The sequence below is a fragment of the Fringilla coelebs genome (assembly GCF_963513975.1).
Source record: "Fringilla coelebs genome assembly, chromosome: 39".
NCBI classification, from domain to species: domain Eukaryota; kingdom Metazoa; phylum Chordata; class Aves; order Passeriformes; family Fringillidae; genus Fringilla; species Fringilla coelebs.
The window spans coordinates 253,623-271,317 of NC_140065.1; the positions used below are offsets into that span (position 1 = coordinate 253,623).

The 17,695-nt window shown below is 58.6% G+C and overlaps 3 protein-coding genes across 3 annotated transcripts in view; 1 reads left to right on the forward strand and 2 right to left on the reverse strand.

The window, feature by feature from the left end:
• Positions 1-5,380, reverse strand: part of ABCF1 (ATP binding cassette subfamily F member 1) — a 30,672-nt gene extending 25,292 nt beyond the window's left edge. Inside the window, exons 1-7 of the mRNA XM_084224517.1 lie at positions 5,311-5,380; positions 4,402-4,448; positions 3,655-3,741; positions 3,007-3,148; positions 1,727-1,761; positions 689-793; positions 85-153 (exon numbers count right to left, since the gene is read on the reverse strand). Of these exons, the coding sequence (XP_084080643.1) occupies positions 85-153; positions 689-793; positions 1,727-1,761; positions 3,007-3,148; positions 3,655-3,741; positions 4,402-4,448; positions 5,311-5,374 (549 nt within the window). The 5' untranslated portion in view covers positions 5,375-5,380. The remainder of the gene's footprint in view (positions 1-84; positions 154-688; positions 794-1,726; positions 1,762-3,006; positions 3,149-3,654; positions 3,742-4,401; positions 4,449-5,310) is intronic.
• A 317-nt stretch (positions 5,381-5,697) lies between these two features.
• Positions 5,698-16,592, forward strand: GNL1 (G protein nucleolar 1 (putative); the record flags this gene model as incomplete). The annotated part of the gene is made up of 10 exons (XM_084224499.1): positions 5,698-5,802; positions 6,322-6,439; positions 7,925-8,055; positions 9,030-9,205; positions 9,865-9,936; positions 10,910-11,102; positions 11,424-11,522; positions 12,623-12,829; positions 13,848-14,026; positions 16,302-16,592. Exons 1-10 carry the CDS (start codon positions 5,727-5,729, stop codon positions 16,590-16,592), a joined length of 1,542 nt encoding a protein of 513 aa, XP_084080625.1. The 5' UTR covers positions 5,698-5,726.
• Positions 16,593-16,754: 162 nt separating this feature from the next.
• Positions 16,755-17,695, reverse strand: part of PPP1R10 (protein phosphatase 1 regulatory subunit 10) — a gene marked incomplete at its 3' end in the record, with an annotated part of 16,390 nt that continues 15,449 nt past the window's right edge. Inside the window, exon 11 of the mRNA XM_084224500.1 lies at positions 16,755-16,769. Within this exon, the coding sequence (XP_084080626.1) occupies positions 16,755-16,769 (15 nt within the window). The remainder of the gene's footprint in view (positions 16,770-17,695) is intronic.

The following is a 17,695-nucleotide window of genomic DNA, read 5'->3' on the forward strand; positions in this document are numbered from 1 at the left end:
AAAAAAATCCCAAAATTGGAGATAAAAAGCCAAAATTAGGGGAAAAATCCCAAAATTGGGGGAAAAAATCTGAAAATTCTGCACCTGTTTCTTTCCTTTGGGTTTTTCTTTTTTGGGATTTTTCTTCTTCTTCTTCTCAGCCTCCTCTTCCTCCTGGGGATCAAAAAAAATTTAGGATTTTTTGAAGGATTTTGGGGTTTTTTAAAGGAATTTGGGGGTTTTTTTAAGAATTTTTGAGATTTTTTTTTTAAGAATTTTGGGGTTTTTTGAGGATTTTTGGGGGTTTTGTGAGAAATTTTCACGGTTTTTTGAGAAATTTTCACTTTTTTTTGAGGAATTTTAGGGTTTTTTTGAGAAATTTTAGGGTTTTTTTGAAGTATTTTGGGGTTTTTTGAGGAAATGTTGGGGTTTTTTGAGGAAATGTTGGGGTTTTTTGAGGAAATGTTGGGGTTTTTTGATGAATTTGGAGATTTTTAAGGAATTTTGGGGTTTTTTTGAAGAATTTTGGGGGTTTTTTGAGGAATTTTGGGGTTTTTTTAGGAATTTTAGAGTTTTGATTTAGGAATTTTTGGGTTCTTTCGAGGAATTTTGAGGTTTTTTTGAAGAATTTTGGGGTTTTTTTAGAAATTTTGGGGTTTTTTTGAGGAATTTTGGCGTTTTTTCCAGGAATTTTGGTTTTTCCCCCCACCTTGCTGCTCTTGCCCTTGCTTGGTTTTTTCTCCTTTTCTTCTTCCTCCTCCTCCTCCTCTTCCTCACTCAGCTCCTGGTTCAGGGCAGCAAAAACGTTCCCACCCTAAAAATAAAACATAAAAATCCAAATTATTCCTTTTCCCCCCAATCCCACCTGCTGCCACCTCTACACCCCAAAACCCCAAATTTTAATTAAAATTTTTCATTTTTTATAAAGATTCTCCTCCAAATTCCCTTTTTTGGGGGATTTTCCCCAATTTTTGGAGGATTTTTCCCATTTTGGGGAATTTTTTTTCCCATTTTTTTGGGAAACTTCCCCCCATCTTTGGGTGATTTCTGTAATTTTTCAAGGATTTCTCCATTTTTGTTGATTTTTCCCCCCAGTTTTTAGGATCTACCCTTTTTTGAGGAATTTTCTCTATTTTATGTGATTTCCCCCCATTTTTTGGTGTATTTTTTTGGTGGATTTTCCCCGTTTTTTCTGATTTTCCCCCTTTTTTGTGAGTTTTTTCCTATTTTTTTTCCAATTATCTCCATTTTTCTCTGTATTTACCCCCAATTTTTTCTACTTCCTCCTCATTTTGGGATGAATTTTCCCCATTTTTTTCCCACCCTCCCCTATTTTTTGTGATTTCTTCCATTTCCCCCCATTTTTTGTCTTTTTTCCCATTTTTTCCCCATTCCCACCTCATTTTTTCGTGTTTTCCCCCCATTTTTTTCATGTTTTTTCCCATTTCTTTCTATTTTCTTCCCAATTTTTTTGTTATTTCTTCCATTTTCCCCCATTTTCTGTCTTTTCCCCCATTTTTTCCCATTCCCACCTCATTTTTTCGTGTTTTTCCCCAATTTTTTTCATGTTTTTCCCCCATTTTTTGGTGTTTTTCCCCCATTTTTTGGTGTTTTCCCCCATTTTTTCACATTTTTCCCCCATTTTTTTGTGTTTTCCCCCATTTTTCATGTTTTTCCCCCATTTTTTGTGGTTTTTTCCCATTTTTTGTGGTTTATTCCCCATTTTTCCCCCCTGTTTCCCCCTCACCTTCCTCCTCCTCGCTCCCCTCCGGGCCGCTGGAGCTGTGGGCAGAGATTGGCTCACCGAGGGCCCCCGGGGCCTTCATCCTCCTCCTCCTCTTCCTCCTCCTCAGGCCCCCCATTCCCCTCCAGACCTTCCTCCTCCTCCTCCTCCCCTTCCTCCTCCTCCTCCTCCTCAGAGACCCCCGGGACCCCCCAGGCCCCCCCAGGACCCTCCAGGACCCCCCCAGGGCCTTCCTCTTCCTCCTCCTCCTCCTCCTCCTCTTCTTCAGACCTCCCCAGGACCCCCCGGGACCTTCCTCCTCTTCTTCCTCCTCCTCCTCCTCAGAGACCCCCCAGGGCCTTCCTCCTCCCCCTCCTCCTCCTCTTCCTCCTCCGAGACCCCCAGGCCCCCCCATTTCCCTCCAGGCCCCCCCAGGACCTTCCTCCTCCTCCTCCTCCTCCTCCTCAGACCCCCCCATTCCCCTCCAGGCCTTCCTCCTCCTTCTCCTCCTCCTCAGACCCCCCCATTCCTTTCCAGAACCTTCCTCCTCCTCCTCAGACCCCCCCATCCCCTCCAGACCTTCCTCCTCCTCCTCCTCTTCCTCCTCCTCAGACCCCTTCCCCAGGACCCCCATTCCTTTCCAGAACCTTCCTCCTCCTCCTCCTCCTCAGACCCCCCCATTCCCTCCAGACCTTCCTCCTCCTCCTCCTCCTCAGACCCCCCATCCCCTCCAGACCTTCCTCCTCCTCCTCCTCCTCAGACCCCCCATCCCCTCCAGACCTTCCTCCTCCTCCTTCTCCTCCTCAGACTCCCCCCATTTCCCTCCAGGACCTTCCTCCTCCTCCTCCTCCTCAGACTCCCCCCATTTCCCTCCAGGACCTTCCTCCTCCTCTTCCTCAGGCCCCCCCATTCCTTTCCAGAACCTTCCTCCTCCTCCTCTTCCTCAGGCCCCCCCATCCCCTCCAGACCTTCCTCCTCCTCCTCTTCCTCAGGCCCCCCCATCCCCTCCAGACCTTCCTCCTCCTCCTCCTCCTCCTCCTCCTCAGGCCCCCCCCATCCCCTCCAGACCTTCCTCCTCCTCCTCCTCCTCCTCCCCAGGCCCCCCCCATTCCCCTCCAGACCTTCCTCCTCCTCTTCCTCAGACCCCCCCCATTCCTTTCCAGAACCTTCCTCCTCCTCCTCCTCCTCAGACCCCCCCATCCCCTCCAGACCTTCCTCCTCCTCCTCCTCCTCAGGCCCCCCCATTCCCCTCCAGACCTTCCTCCTCCTCCTCCTCCTCCTCAGGCCCCCCATTCCCTCCAGACCTTCCTCCTCCTCCTCCTCCTCCTCATCAGCGGCCGCTGCCAGTGCCTGCAGCCTCCGGCTCAGCTCCTCCTCCTCGGGCTCAGGCTCCGCCCCCCGCGGCCGCCGCCCCTCCTTCCGCCGGTCCCGCTTCCGCCGCGAGCCCTGCGGGGGGTCATTATGCTAATTAGCGCTTAATTAGCACCTTGATTAACGCCTGGTGCATTGAAGCCAAGCTGGGTTTGGCTCCGCCCATTTTAGCCACACCCATCTTAGCCCCACGCCTAATTTGCATTACTCCCTCCCCTTTAAGCCCCACCCCTTTAGCCACATTCAGCTGCTCCCAGAAAACCCCACCCATTTTAGCCCCACCCACCACAGCCCCACCCATTTAAGCCCCTCCCCTTTTGTCCCTCTCCCTTTAACCCCGCCCTTTTTTGCCCCTCCCCTTTAAGCCTGACCCGTTTGACTCCTCCCCTTTTTACCCCACCCATTTTAGCCCCACCCCTTTTCTCCCTGAACCCCTCCTCCTTTAAACCCCTCCCCTCCAGCCCCACCCCTTTAAGCCCCTCCCACTCCCCATTAACCCTTTCCTTTAACCCCACCCCCTTCACACACCTCCTGAAATGACCTCATTAGCATAACTAATTAACCTAATTAGCATAATGAACCTGGGTGGGAGCTGGCCCCTCCTTCTCGGGGGCGGGAGGGGGCGGGGCCGGCGCCGCCTTCTCCTCCTCAGCCAATTCCTCGAAGAACTGGGGGGAAAAACGGGAATTTGGGGAAAATTTGGGAATTTGGGGGGAAAAATGGGAATTTGGGGGGAAAAATCTGGGAATTTTGAGGGAAAAAATGGGAATTTTGGGAAAATTTGGGAATTTGGGGGGGAAAAAATGAGAATTTTGGGAAAATCTGAGAATTTTGGGAGGAAATCTATTCATTATGGGGGAAAAAATGGGAATTTTGAGGAAAAATTTGGGAATTTGGGGAACATTTGGGAATTTTCTGGTAAAATCTGGGAATTTGGGGGAAAATCGGGGAATTTTGAGGGGGGAAAAGGGAATTTCGGGAAAATTTGGGAACTTTGTGGGGAAATCTGGAAATTGTGGGAAACTTTGGGGATTCTGGTGGGAAATTTGGGATTTTTTGGGGGGAAAAAAAGGGAATTTTGGAGAAAATTTGGAGATATGGGGAAGTTTCTGGGACTTTTCTGGGGAAACCCAGGAGTTTTGGGGGAAAAAAGGGAATTTTGGGGGGGAAAATGGGAATTTTGGGGGGAAATCTGAGAAATGTAGAGGAAAAAATGGGAATTTTGGGGGAAATCCAGGAACTTTGGGGTCCTGGAATTTTGGGAATTTGGGGAGGGGTCCCCAGGAATTTGGGGAGGGGTCAGAGGTCAAAGGTCAGGGGTCACTCACGGATTTTTTGCCTTTCCGGTCCTTCTTGCCCTTCTTGACCGGTTGCTCTGCGGGGGGAGGGGCGGTTAAATGGGTCTGGGGGCGCCCCAAAACCCCCAGAGGTTTAGAGGGAGACCCCCCCCAAAATTTGGGGGTTGGTTTAGGGGGGTTCCTCATAAATTGGGGGGTTTGGGGTGAAAAAATGGGGGGAAAAGGGGCCCAAAATCCCGGGGTCCCCTCACGGGGGTCTCACCCTCTTCCCGCCATTTTGGGGTCCCCTCATGGGGTCTCACCCTCCTCCCGCCATTTTGGGTTCCCCCTCCCTCAATCCCGGGGTCCCCTCATGGGGGTCTCCCCTCAATCCCGGGGGGTCTCATCTGCCTCTACCCCCCTAAATCCCGGGGTCCCCTCAGGGGGTCTCACCCTCCTCTCCTCCCGCCATTTCGGGGTCCCCTCAGGGGGTCTCACCCTCTTCCCGCCATTTTGGGTCCCCCCTCCCTCAATCCCGGGGTCCCCTCACGGAGTCTCACCCTCCTTTCCCCCCGCCATTCCCAGGGGTCTCACCCTCATCCCTCCCCAATTTTGGGGTCCCCTCAGGGGGTCTCACCCGCCTCCCGCCATTTCTGGGGCTCCCCTCAATCCCTGGGTCCCCTCACGGGGGTCTCACCCTCCTCTCCTCCCGCCATTTCTGGGCACCCCCCCCTCAAACCCGGGTTCCCCTCACGGGGTTCTCCCCTCCCACCATTTCAGGGTCCCCTCACGGGGGTCTCACCCTCCTCCTCCCCCCCAATTTCGGGTTCCCCTCACGGGGGTCTCCCCTCATTCCCCCTCCCCCAGTCCCGGGGTACCATCCCGGGGGTCTCCCCCCAGTTTCGGGGTCTCCTCCCGGGGGTCTCCCCCTCCTCCTCCCCCCATCCCCGGGGGTCTCACCCTCTTCCTCCCCCCCCTTCCATTCCTCCTGCTTGGCCCCCGCCGGCCGCGCTCCCTTCGGCATGGCCGGGCACCGCGCACTGCGCATGCGCAGCCACCGCCGCCCAGAGCTGCTTCCGGGCCGCACCGCCGCTTCCCATTGGTCCGCTTGTCCACAGCCCCCGCCCACCAGCCATGTTCCTCTTTAGCTATTGGCTAGCGCTTTTTTGTCCCGCCTATCCCTGAGGAAAAGCGTTCTCCTATTGGCTGATCCCGCCCCGCCGGGTTTTCTGCGCTGCTATTAGTCGGGTGATCTGTCAATCACACTGCTGCGCTGAGGCGATTCGCCGTCCTATTGGCTCCTCCCCTCTGCGTGTCCCCGCCCCTTCCCGCCTATTGGCGGAGCGCGGGCCCGCCCCGTCACGTGAGCTCCCGTCATGCCCCGCAAGCTGCCGTTCAGCGCCAAGCGGAAAAAGCAGCAGCTCCGGGACCGGCGGGAGCGGAAACGGGGCGGTGAGGGAGGGGCTGGGGGCGCCGGGAGAGGGCGCCGGGACCCCCGGGATGGGAGGAGAGGGAGCCCCGGGGATGGCGGCTGGGGGCGCCGGGAGAGAGCGCCGGGATCCCCGGGATGGGGGTGAGGGAGCCCCGGGGATGGCGGCTTGGGGCGCCGGGTTGTGAGGGGAAAGATCCCCGGGAATGGGGGCTGGGGGCGGCAGGAGAGAGCGCCGGGATCCCCGGGATGGGGAGAGAGGGAGCCCCGGGGATGGGGGCTGGGAGAGCCGGGTTATGAGGGGAAAGACCGCCGGGAATGGGGACTGGAACCTTCGGATCATGAGGGAAAGACCTCAGAGATGGATGCTGGGAACCCCGGGATTATGAGGGGAAAGACCCTCGGAATGGGGGGAGAGACTCCTCCGGGGATGGGGGCTGAGATCTCCGGATTATGAGGGAAAAAACCCCAGCAATGGGGACAAAAATCTCCCCGGGAAGGGGACCGAGGCCCCCTGACCCCCCCCTCACTGGTGGCCGCAGATGCCCCGGCCGGGCCGGCCTCGGGCCCCGGCAGCCGCAGCGGGAGCCGCGAGCGGGGCGGCGATGGCCCCCCCGGAGACCCCCCCTCAGAGCCCCCCCGGCGCCACGACCCCGGCAGGTGAGGGGGGAACCGGGGAAAATAACGGGATTGGGATGGGGGGGACGGGAGGGGAAGCCTGGAGTGGATTCGGGATGGGATTGGGAATGGAAGGGAAAGCCTGGAGTGGATTTGGGATGGGATTGAACGGGAGGGAAAGCCTGGAGTGGATTTGAGATGGGATTGAATAGGAGGGAAAGCCCGGAATAGGTTTGGGATGGGGGTAATGGGAACGAAAGTCCGGAGTGGATTTGGGGTGGGGATTAATGGGAGGGAAAGTCCAGACCGGATTTGGGATGGGATTGAATGGGACAGAAAGCCCGGAGTGGATTTGGGATGGGGGAACAGGGAGGGAAAGCCTGGAGTGGAGACTGGATGGGAGTTAACAAGAGGGAAAACCTGGACTGGATTTAGGATGGGGATTAACGGGAGGGAAAGTCCGGATTGGATTTGGGTTGGGGATTAATGGGAGGGAAAGTCCGGATTGGATTTGGGATGTGATTGGGAATGGGAGGGAAAGCCTGGAGTGGATTCGGGATGGGATTGGGAATGGGAGGGAAAGCCCGGACTGGATTTGGGGTGGGGGTAATGGGAGGGAAAGCCTGGAGTGGATTAGGGGTGGGAGTTAACAAGAGAGAAAACCTGGACTGGATTTAGGATGGGGATTAACGGGAGGGAAAGTCCGGACTGGATTTGGGATGGGATTGAATGGGAGGGAAAGTCGGGAGTGGATTTAGGATGGGATTGAGAGTGGGAGGGAAAGCCCGGAGTGGATTTGGGGTGGGAGTTAACAAGAGGGAAAACCTGGACTGGATTTTGGATAGCATTGAATGGGAGGGAAAGACTGGACTGGATTTAAGATGGGGATTAACGAGAGGGAAAACCCAGACTGGATTTAGGATGAGATTTAATAATATGGAAAATCTGGGCTGGGATTGGGACTGGGATTGGGACTGGGAGAATGCCTGGACTGGATTTGGGCTGGGATTTAATGGGAGGGAAAACCTGGCCTGGATTTCAGCTGGAATCCAGGTGTAAGGCAAAACCCGGCCTGGATTTCACTGGAATGCAGGCTGGAGGGAAAACCTGGTCTGGATTTCAGCTGGAATCCAGGTGTAAGGCAAAACCCAGCCTGGATTTCACTGGAACCCAGGTGTAAGGCAAAACCCGGCCTGGATTTCACTGGAATGCAGGCTGGAGGGAAAACCTGGTCTGGATTTCAGCTGGAATCCAGGTGTAAGGCAAAACCCAGCCTGGATTTCACTCGGAATCCAGGTGTAAGGCAAAACCCGGCCTGGATTTCACTGGAATGCAGGCTGGAGGGAAAACCTGGCCTGGATTTCAGCTGGAACCCAGGTGTAAGGCAAAACCCGGCCTGGATCCCGGGTGTCCGGGTCCAGAGTGGGGTCCGGCCGTGGGTGGGTGACCCCAGGAGGGGGGTCCGGCCGTGGGTGGGTGACCCCAGGAGGGGGATCCGGCCCGCTGACCCCCCCGGGGCCCCCCCAGGTTCCGGCTGCAGCTGGGGGGGCCCCGGGCCGAGGCCCTGGAGCGGAGCCGGCGCCGGGCCCAGGAGGAGCTGCTGGAGCTGCTGCCCGAGAGCGCCCTGGAGCTGGACCCCGACAGCGTCTACGGGCCCGGTGCGCCGGGGGAGGGGCTAGTGGGAAGGGGGAGGGGCTAGTGGGAAGGGGGAGGGGCCAGTGGGAAGGGGGAGGGGCTAGTGGGAACAGGGAGGGGCTACTGGGAGGGGAATGGCCACTGGGAATGGGGAGAGTGGCCACTGAAAATGGGAAGGTTGGGTCAGGAAAGGGTTAAATAATCTCTGGGAAATGTGAATGGTCCCAAAAAGTGAATTAATTACCCCAGAATTGATTAAGGGTTTACAAGAGAGCGTAAAGTAAGCGCTGGAAGGGGTGAAATGACCGCTGAGAGGGATGGAGTGACCACTGGAAAGGAGGCAGTGACCACTGGGAGGGACGGAGTGACCACTGGGAGGACAGAGTGACCATTGGGAGGGACGGAGTGACCACTGGGAGGACAGAGTGACCACTGGGAGGGTCAAAGTGACCACTGGGAGGGTTCAAGTGGCCCTAGGGAGCGATGGAATGACCCTGGCAAGGGACAAAGCGAGCCCTGGAGGGGACAAAGTGACCCCTGGAGGGGACAAAGGGACCCCTGGTGGGGACAGAGTGACCCCTGGAGGGACAGAGTGACCCCTGGAGGGGACAGAGTGACCCCTGGACGGGACAAAGTGACCCCTGGAGGGGACAAAGCGAGCCCTGGAGGGGACAGAGTGACCCCTGGAGGGGCAAAGTGACCCCAGGAGGGGACAAAGTGAGCCCTGGAGGGAACAAAGGGACCCTTGGAGGGGCAAAGTGACCCCTGGAGGGGGCAAAGTGACCCCTGGAGAGGACAGAGTGACCCCTGGAGGGGACAAAGTGACCCCTGGAGGGGACAAAGTGATCCCTGGAGGGGACAAAGTGACCCCTGGAGGGGACAAAGGGACCCCTGGAGAGGACAGAGTGGCCCCTGGCAGTGCCCGGTGGCCCTGGGCAGTGCCACCACCCTGAGGGTGACCCCGCCGTGTCCCCCCCGTGTCCCCCCCTGTCCCCAGGGCTGGATTTCCCCCGGCGCCCCCCCTGGAGCTTCGGGATGAGCCCCGAGGAGCTGCGGGCGCGGGAGGAGGCGGCGTTTGGGGACTTCCTGCGGGGGCTGGGGGACACCAGAGGGGACACTGGGGACAGCAGAGGGGACAGCCGGGGCCTGGCGCCCTTCGAGCACAACCTGGAGGTGACAGAGCCTGGCCCGAGGGGGGCTGGGGACATTCTGGGGGGGTTTGGGGACATTCTGGGGGGGCTAAGGGGGGTTTGGGGACATGGGAGGGGGGCTAAGGGGGGCTGGGGACATTCTGGGGGGGGTTTGGGGACATTCTGGGGGGGCTAAGGGGGGTTTGGGGACATTGTGGAGGGATTAGAGGGGAGGTTGGGGACATTCTGGGGGGGTTTGGGGACATTCTGGGGGGATTGGGGGACATTCTGGGGAGGGTTGGGGACATTCTGGGGGGGCTGAGGGGGGTTGGGGACATTCTGGGGGGGTGAGGGGGGGTTGGGGACATTGGGGACAGGGAGGGGGACATGGGAGTGGGGGTTAACGGGGGTTTGGGGACACTGGGGACAGGGAGGGGGGGGCTAAGGGGGGTTTGGGGACATTCTGGGGGGGTTTGGGGACATTCTGGGGGGGCTAAGGGGGGTTGGGGACATTCTGGGGGGGTTAAGAGGGGGTTTGGGGACACTGGGGACAGGGAGGGGGACATGCGGAGGGGGCTAAGAGGGGTTTGGGGACATTCTGGGGGGGCTAAGGGAGGTTTGGGGACACGGGAGGGGGGGTTAAGGGGGGTTTGGGGACACTGGGGAGGACAAGGCCCAGCGGTGTCCCCGTGGTGTCCCCAGACGTGGCGGCAGCTGTGGCGGGTGCTGGAGATGTCCGACATCGTGCTGGTCATCGCCGACGCGCGGCACCCGGTGACTGCCCCGTGTGTCTGTGTCACCTAGAGCTGTCACCTGTGTCACCTGTGTCACCTGAGACTGCCTCATGTCCCTGTGTCCATGTGTCACCTGTGTCCATGTGTCACCTGTGTCACCTGGGACTGTCCCTGTGTCACCCGGTGACTGCCCTGTGTCCCCTGTGTCCTTGTGTCACCTGTGTCATCTGATGACTGCTCCATGTCCCTGTGTCACCTGTGTCCTTGTGTCCCCTGTGTCCTTGTGTCACCTGTGTCATCTGATGACTCCTCCGTGTCCCCGTGTCACTGTATCACCTGGGGCTGTCCCTGTGTCACCTCTGCCACCCTGTGTCATCTGTGTCCCCCTGTGACTGTCCCCATGTCCCCAGTGACTGTCACTGTCCCCCCAGGCCCTGGATGTCCGCGTGTCCCTGACTGTCCGTCTGTCCCCAGGCCCTGGGGGTGTTCCTCTGTCCCTAACTGTCCGTCTGTCCCTGACTGTCCCCCTGTCCCTGACTGTCCATCTGTCTCTGACTGTTCGTCTGTCCCTAACTGTTCCCCTGTCCGTGACTGTCTGTCTGTCCCTGGGTGTCCCCTCTGTCCCTGACTGTCCCCCTGTCCCTGACTGTCCCCTTGTCCCTGATTGTCTGTCTGTCCCTGTCCGTCCGTCTGTCCCTGACTGTCCCCCTGTCCTTGTCAGTCCGTCTGTCCCTGACCGTCCGTCTGTCTCTGACCGTCCCCCTGTCCCTGACTGTCCCCCTGTCCCTGACCGTCCCCCTGTCCCTGACCGTCCCCCTGTCCCTGACTGTCCGTCTGTCCCTGACCGTCCCCCTGTCCCTGGGTGTCCCCCTATCCCTGACCATCCCCCTGTCCCTGTCCGTCCGTCTGTCCGCAGGCGCTGGGGGTGTTTCTGTGTCCCCCTGTCCCTGCCTGTCCCCCTGTCTCCCCCTCCCTGACCGTCCCCCTGTCCCCGTCCGTCCGTCTGTCCGCAGGCGCTGGGCGTGCCCCCCGCGCTGGCCGCCCACGTGACGCAGGACCTGGGCAAGGGGCTCATCCTCATCCTCAACAAGGTGGACCTGGCCCCGCCCTCGGTGGCCGTGGCCTGGAGCCACCTGCTGAGGGCGCGGCACGGCCCCGCCCACGTGGTGCCCTTCAGCTCCGCCCCCGGCCCCGCCCCCGGCCCAGGTAACCCCCCTGGGGGGATTTGGGGTGAATTTGGGGTGAATTTGGGGTTTTTAGGGGGTTTGGGGTGACATTGGGACCCACCTGCTGAGGGCGCGGCACGGCCCCGCCCACGTGGTGCCGTTCAGCTCCGCCCCCGGCCCCGCCCCCGGCCCAGGTAACCCCCCTGGGGGGGATTTGGGGTGAATTTGGGGTTTTTAGGAGGTTTGGGGTGACTTTGGCTGTTTTTGGGGTCCCCAGGGCTGGCTGTGGGGTGACTTTGGCTGTTTTTGGGGTGACCCTGGCTGTTTTTGGGGTGACTTTGGCTGGTTTTGGGGTCCCCAGGGCTGCAGAAGAAGCAGAAGAAGAGGGGGGGCCGCTGGGGCCGCGCCGTGGGACCCCGACTGCTGCTGGAGGCCTGCGAGGAGATCGTGGGGGGCGCCGGTGCGTGGGGAGGGGTCCTGGGGGGGGCTGGGTCCTTGGGGAGGGGTCCTGGGGGGGGGCTGGGTCCTTGGGGAGGGGTCCTGGGGGGGGGCTGGGTCCTTGGGGAGGGGTCCCAGGCTGTCCCTGGGGGTCTCAGGGGGGTCTGGGGACGCTCCGGGGGGAAATTTGGGTTGGGGTCACCCATCCAGGCATTGCGCGGAGCGGAACCTGCTTAGCTTTGTAATGAGGGGGGGGTGACGCAAAAGGGGAATCTGGGGAGCATCCTCTGTGTCCCCTGGGTGTCCCTGAATGTCCCAGTGCCCCCCAGTCCATCCCAGTTCCCGCCAGTCCATCCCAATCCCCCCTAGTTCCCCCCAATCCCCTCCCAGTCCATTCCCAGTCCCCCCCAGTTTGATCCCAGTCCCCCCCAGTACCCTCCCAGTCCCCCCCAGTCCCTCCCAATCCCTCCCAATCCCCTCCCAGTCCCCCCCAATCCCCTCCCAGTCCATCCCAGTCCCTCCCAGTTCCCCCCCATTCCTCCCCAATCCCCCTCAATCCCTCTCCCAGTCCCCCCCAATCCCCTCCCAGTCCCCCCAGTCCCCCCCAGTCCCTCCCAATCCCCTCCCAGTCCCCCCCAATCCCCTCCCAGTCCCTCCCAGTTCTCCCCCATTCCTCCCCAATCCCCCTCAATCCCTCTCCCAGTCCCCCCCAATCCCCTCCCAGTCCCCCCAGTCCCCCCCAGTCCCTCCCAATCCCCTCCCAGTCCCCCCCAATCCCCTCCCAGTCCCTCCCAGTTCCCCCCCATTCTTCCCCAGTCCCCCTCAATCCCTCTCCCAGTCCCCCCCAATCCCCTCCCAGTCCCCGCCAGTGCCCCCCAATCCCCCCCAGTCCATCCCAATCCCCCCCAATCCCCTCCCAGTCCATCCCAGTTCCCCCCCAGTCCCCCCCAGTGCCCCCAATCCCCTCCCAGTCCCCCACAATCCCCCCCCAGTTCCCCCAGTACCTCCTCCCAGTCCATTCCCAGTCCCCCCAGTCCCTCCCAGTCCCCCCCAGTCCCCCCCAGTCCCCCCCAATCCCCTCCCAGTCCCCCCAGTTTGATCCCAGTCCCCCCCTGTCCCCAGTGGACCTGAGCAGCTGGCGGGCGCGGCTGGAGCGGGCGGAGCAGCGCCCCGAGGATGAGGAGGATGGAGATGAAGATGAGGAGGAGGAGGAGGAGCCGCCGGCGGGGGATGAAGATGAGGAGGAGGAGGGGGCGGGGCCTGGGGGCGTGGCCCCGCCCCGGCAGTGGGAGCGCTACCGGCACGGCGTGCTGACCCTGGGCTGCGTGGGTGAGAGGGGCGGGGCCTGGAGGGGGGCGTGGTCAGTGGATGCTAATTATGTATGATCAGTGGGTGTGGTCACAGTGGGTGTGGTTGGGGCTGTGGTCATTGGGGTGGGAATTATGTGTGGTCAGTGGGCGTGGCCAGTATGGGTGTGGTTAAGGGCTGGGGTCATTGGGGGTGTAATCAATGGGTGTGGTCATTGGGGTGTGGTTTAGATGGGCGTAGCTCACTATGGGTGTGTCCCAGGTGTGCGTGGCTCGCTGTGGGTGTGGTTTTGGTGGGCATGGCTCACTGTGGCTGTGTCCCAGGTGGGCATGGCTCACTGTGGGTGTGTCCCAGGTGGGCGTGGCTGGCTGTGGGTGTGGTTTAGGTGGGCATGGCTCACTGTGGTTGTGTCCCAGGTGGGCGTGGCTCACTGTGGGTGTGGTTCCAAAGGGTGTGGCTCAATGTGGGTATGCTCCAGGTGGGCGTGGCTCACTGTGGCTGTGTCCTAGGTGGGTGTGGCTTACTGTGGGTGTGGTTACCATGGGTGTGGCTCACTGTGGGTGTGTCCCAGGTGGGCGTAGTTCACTGTGGGTGTGGCTAAGTTGGGTGTGACTCATTGTAGCTGTGTCCCAGGTGGGTGTGTGCCACTGTGGGTGTGGTTTTAATGGGTGTGGCTCACTGGGTGTGTCTCAGGTGGGCACAGCTAACTGTGGGTGTGGTTTCAATGGGCGTGGTTCGCTGTGGGTGTGGTTTAGATGGGTGTGGCTCACCATGGCTGTGTCCCACATGGGTGTGGCTCACTGTAGGTGTGGCTTAGGTGGGTGTGGCTCACCATGGCTGTGTCCCAGGTGGGCGTGGCTCACTGTGGGTGTGGTCCCACTGGGTGTGGCTCACTGTGGGCACACTCTGGGTGGGCGTGGCTCACTGTGGGCACACTCCGGGTGGGCGTGGCTCACTGTGGGCACACTCCGGGTGGGCGTGGCTCACTGTGGGCACACTCCGGGTGGGCGTGGCTCACGCTCGCTCCGGCCCCGCCCAGGGCTGCCCAACGCAGGTAAATCGTCGGTGCTGAACGCGCTGCTGGGGCGTGGCGCGGTGGGCGTGTCCCGCGCCCCCGGCCGCACCCGCTACTTCCAGACGCATTTCCTGACGGCCTCGGTGCGGCTCTGCGACTGCCCCGGCCTCGTCTTCCCCTCCCGCGCCCCGCCCGAGCTCCAGGTGAGCGCCTCACCTGCCCAGGTGTGACCTGAACCTGCCCAGGTGTGACCTGAACCCCACCCTGTGTGACCCCAACCCTGCCCCGGCCTCGTCTTCCCCTCCCGCGCCCCGCCCGAGCTCCAGGTGAGAGCCTCACCTGCCCAGGTGTGACCTGAACCCACCTAAACCCTGCCAGGTGTGACCTGAACCCATCCAAACCCTGCCCCAGCCTCGTCTTCCCCTCCCGCGCCCCGCCCGAGCTGCAGGTGAGCGCCTCACCTGCCCAGGTGTGACCTGAGCCTATCCCAAACCCTGCCAGGTGTGATCCACACCCATCCAGGTGTGACTCAAACACATCCAAACCCTGCCAGGTGTGACCTGAACCCATCCCAACCCTGCCAGGGGGGACCTAACCCCCCCAGGTGTGACCTGAACCCACCCAAACCCTGCCCGGTGTGACCTGAACCCATCCCAACCCTGCCCCACCCTCGTCTTCCCCTCCCGCGCCCCGCCCGAGCTCCAGGTGAGAGCCTCACCTGCCCGGGAGGGGCCTGAACCCACCCAAACCCTGCCAGGTGTGACCTGAACCCACCCAAACCCTGCCAGGTGTGACCTGAACCCACCCAAACCCCCCAGGTGTGACCTGAACCCACCCAAAACCCACCAGGTGTGACCTGAGCCCCGCCCTGTAGGATCCCAACCCTGCCCCGGCCTCGTCTTCCCCTCCCGGGCCCCGCCCAAGCTCCAGGTGAGCGCCTCACCTGCCCGGGGGGGGGCGTGAACCCATCCCAACCCTGCCAGGTGGGACCCAACTCCCACAGGTCCTGGCAGGGCTGTACCCCATTGTCTGTGTCCCCACAGGTCCTGGCAGGGCTGTACCCCATTGTTTTACCCCAATGTTTCTCTCGCAGGTCCTGGCAGGGCTGTACCCCAATGTTTCTCTCCTCTTGCAGGTCCTGGCAGGGGTGTACCCCATTATTTTCCCCCATTTTCTCCCACAGGTCCTGGCAGGGGTGTACCCCATCGCGCAGCTGCAGGACCCCTACTCCGCCGTGGGGTTTTGGGGTGTTTTTGGGATTTCCCAGGTCCTGGCAGGGCTGTACCCCAATGTTTTAACCTGTATTTCTCTCGCAGGTCCTGGCAGGGCTGTACCCCATTATTTTACCGTGTTTTCTCTCGCAGGTCCTGGCAGGGCTGTACCCCATTATCTCTCTCCCCTCAGGTCCTGGCAGGGCTGTACCCCATTATCTCTCTCCCCTCAGGTCCTGGCAGGGCTGTACCCCATTGTCTCTCTCCCCCCAGGTCCTGGCAGGTGTGTACCCCATCGCGCAGCTGCAGGACCCCTACTCGGCCGTGGGGTTATTGGGGTTTCTCAGGTCCTGGCAGAGCTGTACCCCATTATTTTCCCCCATTTTCTCTCCCCCCAGGTCCTGGCAGGGCTGTACCCCATTGTTTTACGCCAATGTTTCTCTCCTCTCACAGGTCCTGGCAGGGCTGTACCCCATTATTTTACCGTGTTTCTCTCCCCCCAGGTCCTGGCAGGTGTGTACCCCAATGTTTTACTGTGTTTTCTCTCCCAGGTCCTGGCAGGGGTGTACCCTATCGCGCAGCTGCAGGACCCCTACTCCGCCGTGGGGTTTTGGGGTGTTTTTGGGATTTCCCAAGTCCTGGCAGGGCTGTACCCCATTGTTTTACCCCAATGTTTCTCTCCTCTCACAGGTCCTGGCAGGGCTGTACCCCATTATTTTACCCCATTATATCTCTCCCCCCAGGTCCTGGCAGGGGTGTACCCCATCGCGCAGCTGCAGGACCCCTACTCCGCCGTGGGGTTTTTGGGGTTTCTCAGGTCCTGGCAGGGCTGTACCCCAATGTTTTACCCTGTATTTCTCTGGCAGGTCCTGGCAGGGCTGTACCCCATTATTTTACCCCAATGTTTCTCTCCCCACAGGTCCTGGCAGGGGTGTACCCCAATGTTTTACCCTGTATTTCTCTGGCAGGTCCTGGCAGGGCTGTACCCCATTATTTTACCCCAATGTTTCTCTCCCCACAGGTCCTGGCAGGGGTGTACCCCATCGCGCAGCTGCAGGACCCCTACTCCACCGTGGGGTTTTTGGGGTTTCCCAGGTCCTGGCAGGGCTGTACCCCATTATTTTACTGTGTTTTCTCTCGCAGGTCCTGGCAGGGGTGTACCCCATCGCTCAGCTGCAGGACCCCTACTCCGCCGTGGGGTTATTGGGGTTTCTCAGGTCCTGGCAGGGCTGTACCCCATTATTTTACTGTGTCTCTCTCCCCCCAGGTCCTGGCAGGGGTGTACCCCATCGCTCAGCTGCAGGACCCCTACTCGGCCGTGGGGTTCCTGGGCTCCCGCCTGGCCCTGCCCCCCCTGCTGCAGCTGCGCCCCCCCAGCGGCCCCGGCTGGACGGCCTGGGAGCTCTGCGAAGGTGGGCACCTTCCGGAACCTTCCGGCACCTTCCGGAACCTTCCGGCACCTTCCGGAACCTTCCGGGACTTTGGGAACATTTGGGGAAATTTTTGGGGAATTTTTGAGCACTTCAGAGAGGGAGATTCGGGAATATTTGGGATTTAGTCCGGATTTATTTGGAATGTTCTGGAATATTCCGGATTCATTCAGGAATTTCCGACGTTTATTTGGGAATATTTGGGATTTAGTCCGGATTTATTTGGAACATTCCAGAATGTTCCGGATTCATTCAGGAATTTCCAACGTTTATTTGGGAATATTTGGGATTTAGTCCGGATTTATCTGGAACGTTCCAGAACGTTCCAGATTCATTCGGGAATTTCCAACGGTTTTTTAGGAATATTTAGGATTTAGTTCGGATTTATTTAGAAAGTTCCAGAATGTTCCAGATTCATTCAGGAATTTCCGATGTTTATTTGGAAATATTTGGGAATATTTGGGATTTAGTCCGGATTTATTTGGAACGTTCCAGAATGTTCCAGATTCATTTGGGAATTTCCAACGTTTATTTGGGAATATTTGGGAATATTTGGGATTTAGTCCGGATGTATTCGGAACGTTCCGGAATATTCCGGATTCATTCAGGAATTTCCGATGTTTATTTGGGAATATTTGGGATTTAGTCCGGATTTATTTGGAACATTCCAGAATGTTCCAGATTCATTCAGGAATTTCCGACGTTTATTTGGAAATATTTGGGAATATTTGGGATTTAGTCCGGATTTATTTGGAACGTTCCAGAATGTTCCAGGTTCATTCGGGAATTCCCAACGTTTATTTGGGAATATTTGGGAATATTTGGGATTTAGTCCGGATTTATCTGGAACGTTCTGGAATATTCCGGATTCATTCAGGAATTTCCGACGTTTATTTGGGAATATTTGGGATTTAGTCCGGATTTATTTGGAACATTCCAGAATGTTCTGGATTCGTTCAGGAATTTCCGACGTTTATTTGGGAATATTTGGGAATATTTGGGATTTATTTGGAATGTTCCGGAATATTCCGGATTCATTCGGGAATTTCCAACGTTTATTTGGGAATATTTGGGAATATTTGGGATTTATTTAGGAACATTCTGGAATGTTCCAGGTTCATTCAGGAATTTCCGATGTTTATTTGGGAATATTTGGGAATTTTCAAGGGTTTTTTTGGGATTTTTTTCCCAATTTTTCCCCGTTTTTTGTGGTTTTTCCCTCATTTTTCCC